The 14,433-nt window shown below is 42.7% G+C and overlaps 1 protein-coding gene across 1 annotated transcript in view; it reads right to left on the bottom strand.

Annotated features, from left to right (window-relative positions):
* SPATA16 (spermatogenesis associated 16) overlaps window positions 1-14,433 on the bottom strand; it is an 85,860-nt gene that overhangs the window by 32,686 nt on the left and 38,741 nt on the right. The window contains exon 5 of the mRNA XM_069792708.1: window positions 1,652-1,799. Coding sequence (XP_069648809.1) covers window positions 1,652-1,799 — 148 coding nt within the window. The remainder of the gene's footprint in view (window positions 1-1,651; window positions 1,800-14,433) is intronic.

The raw sequence follows: 14,433 nt of genomic DNA, 5'->3' as shown, positions 1-14,433 counted from the left end.
CTGTTTTATAAGTGGCTAAAGTACTGTAGGACTGGGATCTTTTACCTCTTCTTTTTTTTTTTTTTTTTTTTTTTTTTTCTTTCCCCCTCCTTCTTCCTTTTCCTTATTGGGAGGAGTAAGAAAATGACTGGTGACACTTTCCGAGTCATTCAGTGATTTATGAACACAAATTGAGTTTCGGTGCAACACTTGCACACTTTTGCTGCTTATGTGCTCCTGAAAGTCTCACCCTTGCTGTAAATTGAGGGGGTTATGTGAAATATGAATTTATCTTTTTAAAAATCAGATTCAGGGAGTTTTATTTTATGCTCCTTTAAATGCCAACACTTTTGTCCCAGGAAATTCTCCACAAAGTCACATCAGCAAGGAAACGGTAGACAGGGATTTTAGAACCTCCGTGACAGGCAAGTCCTCATTCTCCCTCTTGAAACAACCCCAAAGCTACTGCCAGAAACCTAATACATGGGTAGTCTGCAACTTGCAAAACATGATCTAGTTTTACACTGGTTTCCTAAAGCAAAACAAAACCAAAAAACCCAAGTTTACTTGTGTTAAATATTTGCAGAGTTTTGTGGTAAACATTTGGTCTCCTAATTCCTATTCATGCTTTTCGAATAGATTTTCTTTTCCTCCCGAAAGAAGCAATGTGTAATCCTTTTGGAAGCCTTATTTATCTGCAGAGTGCTGGAGCTCAGTGGTGGTGGAAGGACTAAGCCATCACCTCTGACCTGGGTGTAAATCTTGCAGGGAGTGGGCAGCACCTCAGCCTTTCAGACCACCTTGCTGGAAGCAGCAGTGAGCGGTGAGCTGCACATCTAGTTTGTGTGATGAAGATAAAGGCTTTCCAGAATTTGACTTGAGAAATGTATTTTTCCCTTTATGTTTCTCAATCATCAGCTCGAAGCCGAGCGTTCTCAGGGTCGACTATGTTGCAAGTCACCAGGTTAATGATAGTAAGAAATGCCTTTTGTCCCCCTGCCTCCCTTTTTGCCAAAATGTCATGACCATTCCTCTTGAAATAAGGCTGTGGTCATCAGAATTTAAACATCTGTTTACTCCAGGAGATGCTATTTGAGTTCACTCTGCCAGGAGATGACAACGGGCTCTGCAAAGCCCTTGTTCACTCTGGAACCTACTTGTCTTCAACAGGCTAAAGGAAACCTGGCTATCTATTCCCATCCCCGCAGCTGAGATGCTCTCAAAGGTGGTGATTAGTCCATTAGTGCTCGTAGAAGGGAGGATGTTTTTGGGAAGCAAAGGCTCTGCTGCGGGGATGACCATCGGTGACCGATGGATATCCACGGAGGTGGGAATGAACTTGGGTCTCGCTGTCACCACAATACATGGCAAATCTACCTTTGAACAAAAGATGAGTTGCAGTAATGAAATTCAACAATGGAAACATGGGGCTCCATGGGTAAAAATCATCTTTATGGGGATTTGTAGTGTAAAGTCTGTACTTCGCCTCAGTACTGATTTGATTACCTAAATAATGTACAATCGTAGAGCAAACCTCAGAAGTTAATTTTCCCCCGCAGAAGTGTAGAAATGTCTGGAGCTCGAGCTCCAGACTCTCTCAAACTCTTTTTGAGTCAGACACACACACGCAAACAGTATACAGTGCTTAAGAGCATGTGAAATCCGCTGTTACCTGTATATATGTGCTCCACGTAATCAGGGTGCTTTTTAGCAAACAAGTCCTTTATCTTGTTTATTTTGTCAGCCTTGACTTCTGTCACACATGGTGTGTACATAACTGAAAAAGATACTTCTCTAGCAATGGCTTCTTCAATCATAGCCTGAAAAAGGCAAAGAAATGATACATTTCATGTCGGTTAATGGCTAGTTAAAAAAAAAAAAAAGAAAAATAATTACTTTCACAGATGATATTTTCCCTTTAATAATTGCACAGTCATGCAAAGATAACATATTTTAGTCTTGAATATTAATTAGAGGGGAATTTAAATTAGTTCCAGAAAACACTGCCTACTATACTCAGAAAATCAATTTAATGGAGAAAGAACATTTGTAAACAGTTTTCAGTGCAGCGAGCCTATGTCTTCAATGAGGAGAAAAGTATTAGATAAATTATCTTTTAGATGAAAAGAAAAAGTGATTCCATGCTCTCTGAAGGTCACATCTTTTATCTGAGGCTTTTATTCAGTCCTTGGGAGCTGGTTAAACAATACTAAGCATTTGTATTACCTCTTGGGTTGGCACGAATCAGACACTGTGCCTATACGGAATATTAGTCTTAAAATATTGCATTTAAACACCATTTGCATTAAGAGTAAAATTCACTCCTGCGCAGAGGGCAACACGAAGCTTATGAACCTTGTCATCCCTTAAAAATGACTCAGATGATGCATTGCGCCGATCTGACGCGGAGAGGTGGATTTCACACTGAGTGGACCCCAATGAACTGGTGCTGGAGCTGCCAGGAGGAGCTACCAGCCTGGAAACAGCCTTGCTCGGTCCTCTTATCGATCAGTGCAAGGGAGGTTGAGCTGCGCTCCCTCCTGGGTTGGGGTTTGGGTAAGATCACGTTCGGCGCTGCTTTGGCCGCGTCTGTTGCTAACAAAGGTTTTGTCTTCTTGACGTGGGCCGTCCTTTCTGGAAACTGGGGGAACTGCAAGGCTTCATTAATGTAGCTTGGCAAAAGCGTAAACAAGGTTAATAGTGACAATGCTAACACAAAGTTAATAGAGATGGTCAGAAAAGCGTGAGAAGAAAAGATGTATATTTTTTAACAGGGTTGTATGAATCTCCCGGATCACCTTATACACTACAGTGATTCACAGAAGGTATCATTGTGGGACTAGCTTGGTGTTTTATTGACAAGTCCTCACTTTTGTTCTCCAGTCTATCCTCCACCTATGTAAAATTATCCAAGACATAGTGTGCCTCCGTGAGTCATTTGTTTAGCTGATGACTGCTCCCACCAACCCCGAATGGAAGGCTGAGAGTGCCAATTAGTTAAGTATCCTTGTCCTTCTCTTTAATGGCTTTAGACAAGAGGTCCTCTGGTACGGTCTTATGCCAGTTTATTTCCATCCTGTTTATTGGTATGGGGTATGCAGAAATACCATAGAAATGCTATAATTGTTTTGAGCAGATATTGGGATAGGCTGCAGTACGTGCACCCTGAGTGCTCTTACACTGAATACTCTGCCTGGATGTCAAGGGTATCACTGGGGATCTCTTTATGTTTTAGATTACTGTATTAGTCAACCCATTATCCTGCATTTACTGGAATGGAAGCAGTCTGGAGTGGCCTGTATTTAGCCCTGAAAAATTAAAAAGCTTCAAATGTGTGTAATAGTATCACGACCACCTGGGGCAGTAATAACGTTCCCCCCTGGTGAGGAGGAGTTCCAGCTTTCCACGGGCACAGCCGTGTTATCCGTGGTTAATGCCACCGATCTGGAGGTATCAGACCAGAAAATAGCAAGTGTGTCCTCCTGCCAAGAGCTCGGGGGCCCATGAACGGATCCGTGCCCGTTCCTCCCTGCAGGAATACTTACCGGTCTGCACTGATTTATAGGAAAGTGATTTTAGGATTTCATATTTCTATGGACTTTAATTGTCTCGTCATTCAGGGCCCTTAGAGGATCAGCAGCAAAACAATGGTACCAATCTAGCTTTCCAAGGTACATTTTTAAAAAGGCAGAGGCCAACTTGTTCAAGTTTTACTAAATTTCATGTGTAAATACAGGCACAGAATTAGGTCAGCCTGATTTTGTGTGAGATGTTGGGCATTCTGTTTATTTTCTATAGTTTGGCAGCCATTTCCTAATGTGGATTAATATGAGCATGTGAATGTGGTTTTGGGTGTATCCATACGCTTCAGATTTAAAGTACATAGAGCGAGGCAGCGAGATGAAAACGTGAGCGGCTGGACTAGACGAGCTCTGTATTCTGCCTGCAAAGTTCACTTTTGGCTTTATCATCCTCAAGAACGGTTCAAAGTCGTGCCTATAATACCTCTGCATTGCCATGTACCCATGGCTACTCTGCACAGCATGCAGATAGGGACTAGCTCAGAGGGCAATAATGGTAAAATGTCAGCCAACGGGGAAAAGAATAGATCTGTAGTTTCTGGTCAATACTGCTACTGAAGGTATTATTATTACCCAAGAGCATTTTTTTTCCCCAAGCTACTGACCCTGGACATAGATGCTATTTGTTTTATTATCCTCTTGGATTTTTATGGGGTAAAGTCTTTAAGGATATAAAACTTCAGCCCATAAAAACTTTGGAGGCGAAAACTTTATACGATGAAATCCCTAAGGATTTTTCTGCTTAAGCCTTTATGCACTGAAGTCCATACCCGTAGATGAGTATCTGGCAATCTGTCCAGGAAACTGGAATGCTACAGAACATCATCTGTTGTGCCGTACACCGTGCAGCTACTCAAGATATAGTGACACTGTGGAGAGGATTGCAAGGGCTCCAATGGACTTTCCTGAAAGTCCTTGCAGAGAGGACAGGACAATTGTTTTTTCCCACTTGTATGTGTTTTGGTGTCTTTGCATCTAGAGGGTCCTTTCTGCAATGTCCTCTCAGATACACCAGGGAGGATGTTGCTGTTCTGGCCTCGGAGTGGAAGAAGCGTCAGGCTCTTTCATGACTATGGGGGTAGCTGCTAAACTGATAAAGATGATAAAGATTTTTTTTTTTTTTTTTTTTTTGCATATGTTGCAAGCGAGGTCTGCAGTGATATCTCATCACATGGTGCTACGCTCCAGCCTTCAATTCCAGCAGAGTTAGAAAAAGTGAAGTCCTTGAGATGACCTTAAACTGTAAGAAAGAGCTCCTCTAGCAATGTAAAATAACGTAAGGACTATGATTGACATGAGGCCACTGAATTTGGTGGTTTACCTCAGCAGTGGACAAAACCTGTTGCTTTAGCAAAGATGCAAGAACTCGCTTGAGAAGAGGCTGCAGAGTAATCTGATGATGGGGAAGATTTCTTTTTGTAGTTATGGGACTGACTCATGCTCTGCTATGTCAGGAGGTTTATATCCCTGTTTTGGAAGTGTGGGGAATCAGAGAGAGTCTGCAGAGAAACCATCTGGAGACAAAGTGTCTCAAGAAGTATTTATATTGTCAGCACTTCTATTAAAATACCAATTAATTCCTTCATGAAACACAAGCGTTCCCAAGGTTTGAGGGATGTACTTTGCTATCATGACAATTAAAAAGCCAAAAGACATTCCTAAATAACAAACTTTGTCTCGATCAAGAGTTTAAACGTGTATTCGACCCCACGCCACATACTCCTCTTCTCTGAGCACCTTGGCTCTCCAGTATCCTTACATTCTACCCTATCTAGTAATGTTACATTTCACAGACCTTTTGATAAAACCTAAACTTTAGCCTAAACAATTGTATATTGTCCCTTCAACACCCACTAAAATTCTGTTAAGAGCTCATAAAATGAATAGGTAGATGCACAAGAAACAAAGCTTTCCTGTGCCAACTTTTGATGGCAAATGATAGAACTATTTCAATATTTTTATGAAGCTCTTGCCATTTTGCCTGCTTAGAGCAGACATAGAAGAAGAAAAATGGCACTGTAGCAAAAAATTCTTCATAACAGTGACAGTAGCTTTCCCCGCTACAGTCCCTAACCTTAATCCTCTTTAACTACAGAAAGGTTTAATTTGGAAAATCCAATTATCTTGACATCTAGAATTAGCCAAAAATTTAGATATCTTTCTAGTCCCTTATCTTGCAGCTGCAGTGCACACTCAGCCACTGTCTCATTTACAGTACAGCAGGAATTGATGCTTTTATTGATGATTTTTATTAATGCAATGATATCAGTCAGAGTAAAGCCATTAGCCTCTTCTATGAACTGCTTCCGCTCTTAGGCTGGTAGTGAGAATTATGGGTGCACTGTGGTGCAACCTATGCGCTTTTCTCTATATCTTTCCAACCATAAAGAAGTATCTGGCAGTCTAAGTCTGTTGCTGTTGTGATATGAATATCTTCTCACCAGCATGATCTTCTTACATCATTTTTATTTTTTTTTCTGCGGGAAAAATAAGTAGACAGAATGCCAGAGCATATCCTTTTCTCAATATGTTTGTAGTATGAATAAATCATGTATTATACAATAGATGAGAACTTTCTGCTTATCTGCCATGTAATGCCTCCCCATTAATGTAGGTCACATCAAATATCAGCTTATTTAGGTTCTTAAGTTATTAACGTATTTAAGTCTCTGCGAGTTATTTTGTACGCGGGGTATTTTGAAAGCGGATTTGCAGAGCGCCACAGCGATAGATCCGTGTGTTCTGCTGACTTCTGAAAGGCAGAGGTATTGCACATGGGTTACCTTAGGCTTCAAGATCTGTTTGATACTCTAATAAGTATCTTCTTATGTTTTAGGAGAAAAGAAATCCACGCTTTATATCCTTCCAAAGACATCGCTATTCATTAAAGAAAAACCCCAGAATACATAGAGAATGGAAAAGGCTGGAGGCTGCTCTTGAAGCTCCCTGTCCGTGACGCCGGCAGGTGGGAAAGCGGGGACCGAGCACAAGGGTGGAAAAGCAATTCTGGTTCAGGCAAGGTCTCTGCCCATGAGCCCGTCCTCCGGTCTCACAAACTCACGTGCACGGAGAGTGCCGCGGGAGCCCTCAGCTCTCGTATCGCTTGCTACCGACTGAGGGCCTTAGCCTTTCGTCTCAGCACGGGGAAAAATGTTGAGGATTTCGGTGTTTCTTTGCTATGGTGGAGCGACTCTGAGGCCAAGGAAACAGAGGCTATATTTGCTTTGCAAGGTTGACTCTACAATCCAGAGCATCGACAAGGAGAGCCCCTCTTACCAGATCACGGTTCGCTGCCATCGGTATCCGCCACGCGTATCCGCACCAGGCGGCGGCTCTAGCTCCAAGCATCCCTGCGGAGGTGGCTCCTGGCCTGGGCCACCTACCCCTGCCCCAACTGGGACCTTGCGACTCCCTGGGACGCCGCGATGGGAGCTGACATGCCATGCTGGCAGGCTCTCGCCCACCCAGGTCGCTACGGGGCAGACACGCTCCCCTGGTGCGGTAACGGAGGCAGGCGTAAATCTGCAATGGGGCGGCGGGGTAGGGGATCCAAGAACCGCTCCCCATGGACGGGCCGGCTATCCTCTACGTGAGGCTATTGGCCAAACCCGCAGCTTTTAAGAGGTTTTGTTAATATTGCCCCTTTCTTAAGGATAAGGGAGTTTTCGTGGCGAGAAATACCCTAATTGGAATAAGGCAATTCACCGTGACTGCTCGGAGCAGCAGGACTGCCCTTCCAGTGCTGGGAGAAGCCTTTCGCCATCACAAGTCCTCGGCTGGTGTTGGGTCAGCTCCGCACGGCTCCCGCTATCTCGGGAATGGGTCACAGTTTAAACGGCAGGGGTTTTTTTGTGAAAGGGGATTATAAACTGTGCCGAGTCGAACAGCTTCGGTAGCCTGGGCTCAGAGAGACATCTTAACTCAGGCAGGCAGAGCTAAAGGTTGAGCATCGCTGAGTGCTTTATGTGGATGTAGTCAGAGCCACTGGCCAACGCACGGATGCTGCATCCATCTGGCGATTCAGGCAAGTGCTTGAGAGACAGGGAGTGACCCTGGCTAGGAAATGCTCCTGGAAGAAATGTGGGATACTTGCTGTAGGGGGGTTTCAGGGCTTTTAGCCCCAAAAGAGAAAAAAAAGGGAAAAACAAAAAAGGAAAGAAAACTAAAATGCAGAAACTAACTGAAGGAGATGTCAGTCCTCCCTAGCACTGAGCTCAACATCTTTTGGGAACTTGACTTAAATGTGAAGAGATGAATCAGACAGCCAGAGATGGTGACTGATGTGGTTAGCCTGCAAAATGGACAGCACTGTTCAAAGGGGCAGCGAAAAATCATGCCGGAGTCATTCCGATAGCAAACTACTTTATGTGGCTGAATGGCTGCTAATTTAGTAGAAGACAAGTTGAGTGTATATAGAGATGTTTCTGAAAAGTGACTTTATCTCTTTTTGTGTGATGTCCTCTGTAGTTCTTCAAGAGCAGATGTGCAGATGGAAAGCCACATAACCAGTAATGATCCTGGGAACAGCACAAACTCCTGCCGGTAGCTTCATCTCCCCTAAGAAAGGAGATGGTATACAAAGAAAGGGAAGACGATAATGAATGTTTAACTTCTTAAGTACCTTTGCAACTCGAGGGAACAATAAGGGCCTGAGAACAGCGCAAAGTGGCTGGTTTTCTGTGCTGATTTCTCAGGTTGCTTTTGTAAATCTTAAAGCTCTGTTTTGAGACCCAGTAAAAGCCAGAATGAATTGAAAATTCTACTTGTGAAATATGCACATTACTTTTGAGCTGCCCTGTAGGGTTTTCTAAATGGTCTGGAGCTTTGCTGGCCAGGTTGTTCCTGTAGAACATCTTTGAGACATGATTTATGGGCCTCTGTTAGCAGTTAAAACCCTAATTGGGTTGGTATTTTGCTTCATATTGGGATTTCAACAGCTACCAACTACAGTAAGGTATGTGTTCCCTATTACATTTAGCTGGTGTTAAATAAATCCATCTTTCCTGAAGTTAGAGACAATTAATTAATCTGTTTTAATAATTGTGACATTTAAACTAATAACTTCTCTTAGCATGTAAATACAAGTAGGATTCAAACAACAATTATTCTCCCATGAATGATCTGGTACCAAAAAAATAGAAGTAGGTAGAAAATATGTGGAGGTAGGTATTATTAAAGAAGAAAGAATACAAGAAAAATGTTAAATTCCTTGGTTTTGTACATGTAGAATTGTTTCTGGAATGGAAATACCAGCAATAACAACAGCAATAAACAGCTCCCAAATCAGTATAAACATGATAGAAACTCTCTGTTATGTTATTTTATTTGCCTTCTCAATCCAGTTTTCAATTACTCCATATTTTTACTAGTGTACCTGAGAGCGGAATGAAGCTGATTTTTTGCAACTGAGAGTTATGTCTTACAAATAGTGTATTCCAAAGCCAGACAGGTCTGAATCCCTAAAATGGCATACACAGGGAGAGGCCCGTTCTGCCCTGAAAAAATGTTAACAGTTTTAATTTTAACAAGTTGCTTCAGCCGTGATGCAATGAGAACATGGGAAACCTATGAACTGGTCAGAAGCTGCACTGCGATCATCTGGGTACCAGTGCAGTGTCTTAAGAATGAGCTGATCTTCCTGCTTACGGGCCAAAATCTTTTTGTTCTTCTAATGTGCAGGATGAGGAAAATCTTTACGTCCCAATTTTCCACAAGAAAATGAAAAGTTCAGTGCTTCAAGGCAAGTGTTGTCCTTCAAAATGGCCATAGATACAGAAGAAGGAGGATTAGCTGTTGGTTTTTATGAAGGGGGATGAGAGAAATGTTATCTCTTTTCTGCCATGAGAAAATTCAAAATTAATTCTTAAAGCAGCAACAAGCTCCACAGACCTCTGAGACAATAAAGAGTTAGGCATATTAGGCTCTTACTTCCGCCTGTACACCCAACAGTCATTGACCTCAATGGGATTTTCCCCCAGATTTGATTAAAGAAGGGACTTTTCTGCAGTGAAGTGTGGCACAGCATGATCTGCTAAAATAGCCTCAAGAATTAATGAGAAATACATTTTCTCAGCGATACAATGGCCAGGCTGCCCAGAGAGGCTGCCTGTCAGCTCCTATCAGTCATTCCATTAGGAGGATTGCAAAACATCCCTGCTGCTGCCAGCTTGGAAACCTCCCGCTCCGTGGCAGGACACGGGTCAAGCGTGAGCACACAGGACTGCTGACGGGCCTCGTCACCGGCTGAGACCGCGGAAGAGGTTTTGGCTACCGAGAGCTTTTTCCTTTTAACTTTCTTGCCTTGGATCGTCACCCCGCAAGGCGCGAGATAAAGCTGAGCTCTGAAGGAGTCGACAGTGTTCATCGCTGCACCGGAGGTGTTCGGCCACCTCGCAGGGCTGGGTTATCATCTGCTTTATTGTGTGATGTGTGTATTGCTCTGTGCTTGCAGCAGCCCAGGTTTTTGAAATGGGAGCACCTGATGTTCATAACGGCAACGAGAGCGCAAAGCAAATGTCTGAATACCCAAACCTCCGTCTCAGCCAGTGCATGTGCTACTGGAAGCTTTCTCTGTGACGCTGAGTTTAGCTGACAGAAGTATTCTCAGAAACACAAGTTTGTGAGCTCCGTGTGCAGCAGCCACAGAGCCAATATTTTCAACGTGCTGAGAGCAGCTCTGCCACGGCTGCAGTCTTGGCCAAAACACTGGGGTTGAACTGGAACTAAAGCTAAAAGCCCAGTTGACTCCAGTGCAAATTAGAGGTCTTCATTTGAGCTGTAGCAAACACATATTGGCTACGTTATGGAATTAAGGCTTTTAGTACAGGCGGTTATGGAAGCATACAGATATGAACCGGCAAGCTTTGAAATGCCTTCCTGGGGTTCTGTTAGTTCCTGCGACGTAAGCGTTGCTGGTGCAATGGCACTTAGTGTAAGACTTTGCCTAGATGGGATTGACTTTGGAGATAAGTGCATGATGGATGCTAGAGCCGAACTTTTAGTATAAAATAGGCCACATGGTTTTCACAATGGAATAATAAAAGCAATTAAATTTGTAGTGTGCTAATGAGTTAAGCCTGAGATGTTTATAAATTAGGCAATAAAGGCACTTTATACTAAGATGTCCGTGCCAGATATTGGTGAAATCAGGCTGCGACTTTCAAGATATTTGCAAAGTTCATGTTCAACAACGTTGGGCGTTTTTCACATTGTAGAATAGGTGTGATATATTTTTGCTTGTGGAATGAAACATCCAGCTTATATTGCACAGTGTTTAGCCAGTGGATGCAGTTTACGAAGGCGTGAGTAAAACTGGACGGTTTGGAGAGGGACTCCTTCTATGGGTTGAAATATCTCGTCTATTGTTTGTTTTGCCATTACCAGCTGAGAAATTGCATTGCTGACTACAAATGCTAGGGAGCTTACCTGATTATAGTAACAAGTAAGTTTAAACTTTGTCTTGCTGCTACCACTCTGAAGATATCTACTGTAATACATTTAATAACTTTCACACTATTATTTATTGTGATGAACTCTGTTGAACTCGCCTATTTTTAATCTAACAGCCAATACACAAATCATCCAGTGCATATTCTGTAGTGGGTTATGAAAAAAAGCCCATCCGTTTGATTATATGTTAACTTGGAATGTATATTTTCAGTCCGTGGCATAAAATATTTGAACAGAGAAGAAGGCCCCACTTACTGAATAATATTATCCATTGCAAATTACTTTTTCACCTCTCATCAGCATTATACCTTTATCTCAGAGTGGATTGGAAGGCGGGTATTAATATTCAAAACCAACACAGGGCATTAGATATTACATAGCACTGTACAGAAGATCCAGAAATAGATGATTTACTTTAAAGGGGATAATCAAAGAAAGCTAATCAAAAAGCTAATCAAAAAGAATATTTAAAGTTGCCTTGATCATGATCCATAGGTACATATACAGGGAGAAGATAACAAGTACTGAAGGATCTTTAAGCTTTCAGAGATGAATGCATAATATAAGTTGCCGAAAGTTTGGACTGGACAAGTAAGATCCCAGATTGTAAATTGGGGGAGAAACAGGGGACAACCATGCAACAAATCATCTATTATTAGATGGATTATGGTAAATATTCTATTATTAAACTATTTAAATGGGGATTGGGTAACTTTCTCAAAACCAGTCTCTGCTTTCCTCTTTTGGGACCAATGTAGGGAGGTAAAGGTGCAATTCTGCGGTGTTTTTATGGAGGAATTCAGATAATTCATCAATATGAGCCCATCTGGCCTTAAAAACCTGACAGTAGAAACCTTGCAGTGTGCCTAAGAGGAGGTACACAGTCACATGGAACAGATTACTGCTGAAGAAGGAGAAATATGTAAAAGTTACTAATGACGAGGGAGCGATTTGAAGATGTTTTAAGAAGAGTGTTGAAGAAAGAGGACTTCTGGCAGTTCATGTCAGGGATGGAAGAAGTTCAAAGGAAAGTATAAAACCAAAATCAGGAGAAGAAAACCAAAGGAGATACAAGATAAAGCCTGCTCTGAGCATGAGGAATAGATCAGGAGAGAAAAAAACCAGTGATTTAGAAGTAGGATAAATAATAAAGAGCTTTGCAGATATGAATTAAGGGCCCGATTTTTTTACAGTAAAGATGTCAGCTGAAGGATTCGAGTGGTCTATACAATGTTTTGAAGCCATGAAAGAAGTAGAAGACAGGCTGTGAGGAGGAAAAGCCTTTTCCAGCAGTTAAAAGAACCATGAACAGAAGAAACAAAAGTAGTCAATGCCACACCGGAAGATTATATACATGACCTGCTGATCAAAGCAAAGAGTGACATATCTAATCTAAAAATCTTTCTTCACAGAAGTAAAAAAAAAAATCATCCTGTTCACCATCTATTCCCTTCCTCCTCAGAAAATTTTGCTCACGGTTGTGAGCCAACGCTAGCGAGTTCTGGGGCAGAGGAGTAGTTAGCAAGAAAAGCGTGCATCAATAGCTGTTGCTTTGGTTACAAAGGCACATGAGCATGTATAGTCGTGACAAGTTATTTTCAGCTTTACACCGTGAAATAGAGAGAATATTAATAAAAAAGATTATGCTACCTCGGCTTGGTCTCTCCATGGCGGAAAGTCCCAGTGCAGTGTCACTCGCTACATCATCCTGCATAATTGTTGCTGTGTGCTCTAATGACATTGAAGTCACCCCCGATGCTGAGTGCACAGAACTCATCAGCTCGGAAGGAAAAGGTTGTTATTGGTGCTGAGGATATATCTTCATGAACAGCGTTTCTTAAGTGCTAGCTATTAACTTGAGTGGGAGCAGTACTGGGCACCCAGCTGCCTCTACTGTGTGCGTGTCAGCATATAGATACCGCTGAATCCTTAGCCCAGCCCACGCTAAGGCATACGCACAAAAGGCACAAAATTGCAGAGCAATCGCTGTCTCCCAGTGAAAAGCAAGCACGGTGGGGGATCAGACAAATGGTTCGATCTCTACTGATATTTCAAAGCTTCTGCAGGCAAAGATGACAGCAACTCAGGTTCAGGAGAAAGGCAGAGAAGAAGTGGGAATGGGGCACAAACAGCATGGTGGTGCCTCTTGGTACTACGGGGGTCCGAGGAAGCCCACGGGAGACCTCTCCGTCAGGAAGAGAAATGAGCTGTGAGCCCTGGAGCGAAGCAGAGGTGAACCAGAGTCCTACCACTGCCAAAATCTTTTGGCCTTTGCTATCTAGAAGGTGATGGTAATGGCTGGAAGCGATTCAGTAGCCCCACTTCTGTTCTGGTTCATTCCCACCGTAGCCCAAGCACAGCTTCTGGTTTAGACACCATGAGGAGGCACCATGATGAATCTTGTCCTTCAGGCCACTTTTTCGGCCCTGTTACATAGTGGGGCAGTCTGAACCCCTGGGGGAGAGGACAGCTATGACAGGTCCTCCTTTAAAGGTTTATTCTTTGAAGCTTCCTGTCCATGACATCAAGAAAGGAAGTCAATGGATACCGGTGTTAAGAGACAAAAAAAGACATTCCATTCGAAAAATGACCCCTTCATAAAACCTGTTTGTGAACTCAAGATTTTAAATGAATCTGACCCAGTGGGGAAAAAAAATCAAACTGTTCTGTACAGAAGAAATTCTCTGCTGGAAAGCATATAAGAAAGTTCACAGGCACTGCAAACACTAGCCCAGTGGGTAATTCTCTGAATAAGATGCACTTTGCACTCACAGCAGTACTGAAATTCAGCAGCTCCCAGGACTGAGATTTATTCCATTTTACCAATAAGAATGCAACTAATAATAGTTTTAAAAAGGAAGAATTTACCATGTGAGCCAAGATAAAAGAACAGATTCTGATCTTTATTACTCTGGCTTATGTCAGACATATTTTGCACCACTTCACATAAAGTACAGGTGTCACAGATGTTCTCACAGAATAATCCCAAAACACATGGGATCAGAATCAGACCCCGAAATTTTATCGCAAGGGCCACGTATTGTTCCTAGTATCATTAAATTCCTTGTACGGACAAGGAGGACCTGAGGGCCAGGTCCATTCTGGGAGGCAGAAGGGTCTTCCAACGCCGGAGGCCCAAGTGCCGTACTCCCTCTGAAATGCACTTTGGTCGCATTGAAACCGAGGGGGTGAAGGCTGGGACTCCGCTGGCGGTGAGAAGCTCCTGTAGCAATAAGCCTCTGCCAGCAAAGGATGTAGCAAAGCATCCATTCCCCTCCAAGTTTATGTGAGAGCTCTCCTCGGAGCAGAAGGGGGTACCCTTAAACTTAAATTTGTGCTGATGTGGCTGAGCAGCCATCTCAAATAAGTATCACTCAGAGAGACGAGTCTCATTGAAGTCAATGGTCTACTCCCCACATAAGTA

Source organism: Haliaeetus albicilla, chromosome 9, assembly GCF_947461875.1.
Source record: "Haliaeetus albicilla chromosome 9, bHalAlb1.1, whole genome shotgun sequence".
Classification (NCBI taxonomy): domain Eukaryota; kingdom Metazoa; phylum Chordata; class Aves; order Accipitriformes; family Accipitridae; genus Haliaeetus; species Haliaeetus albicilla.
Note: the sequence above shows the minus strand (reverse complement) of the source record. Positions and strands in the feature narration are given on the sequence as shown.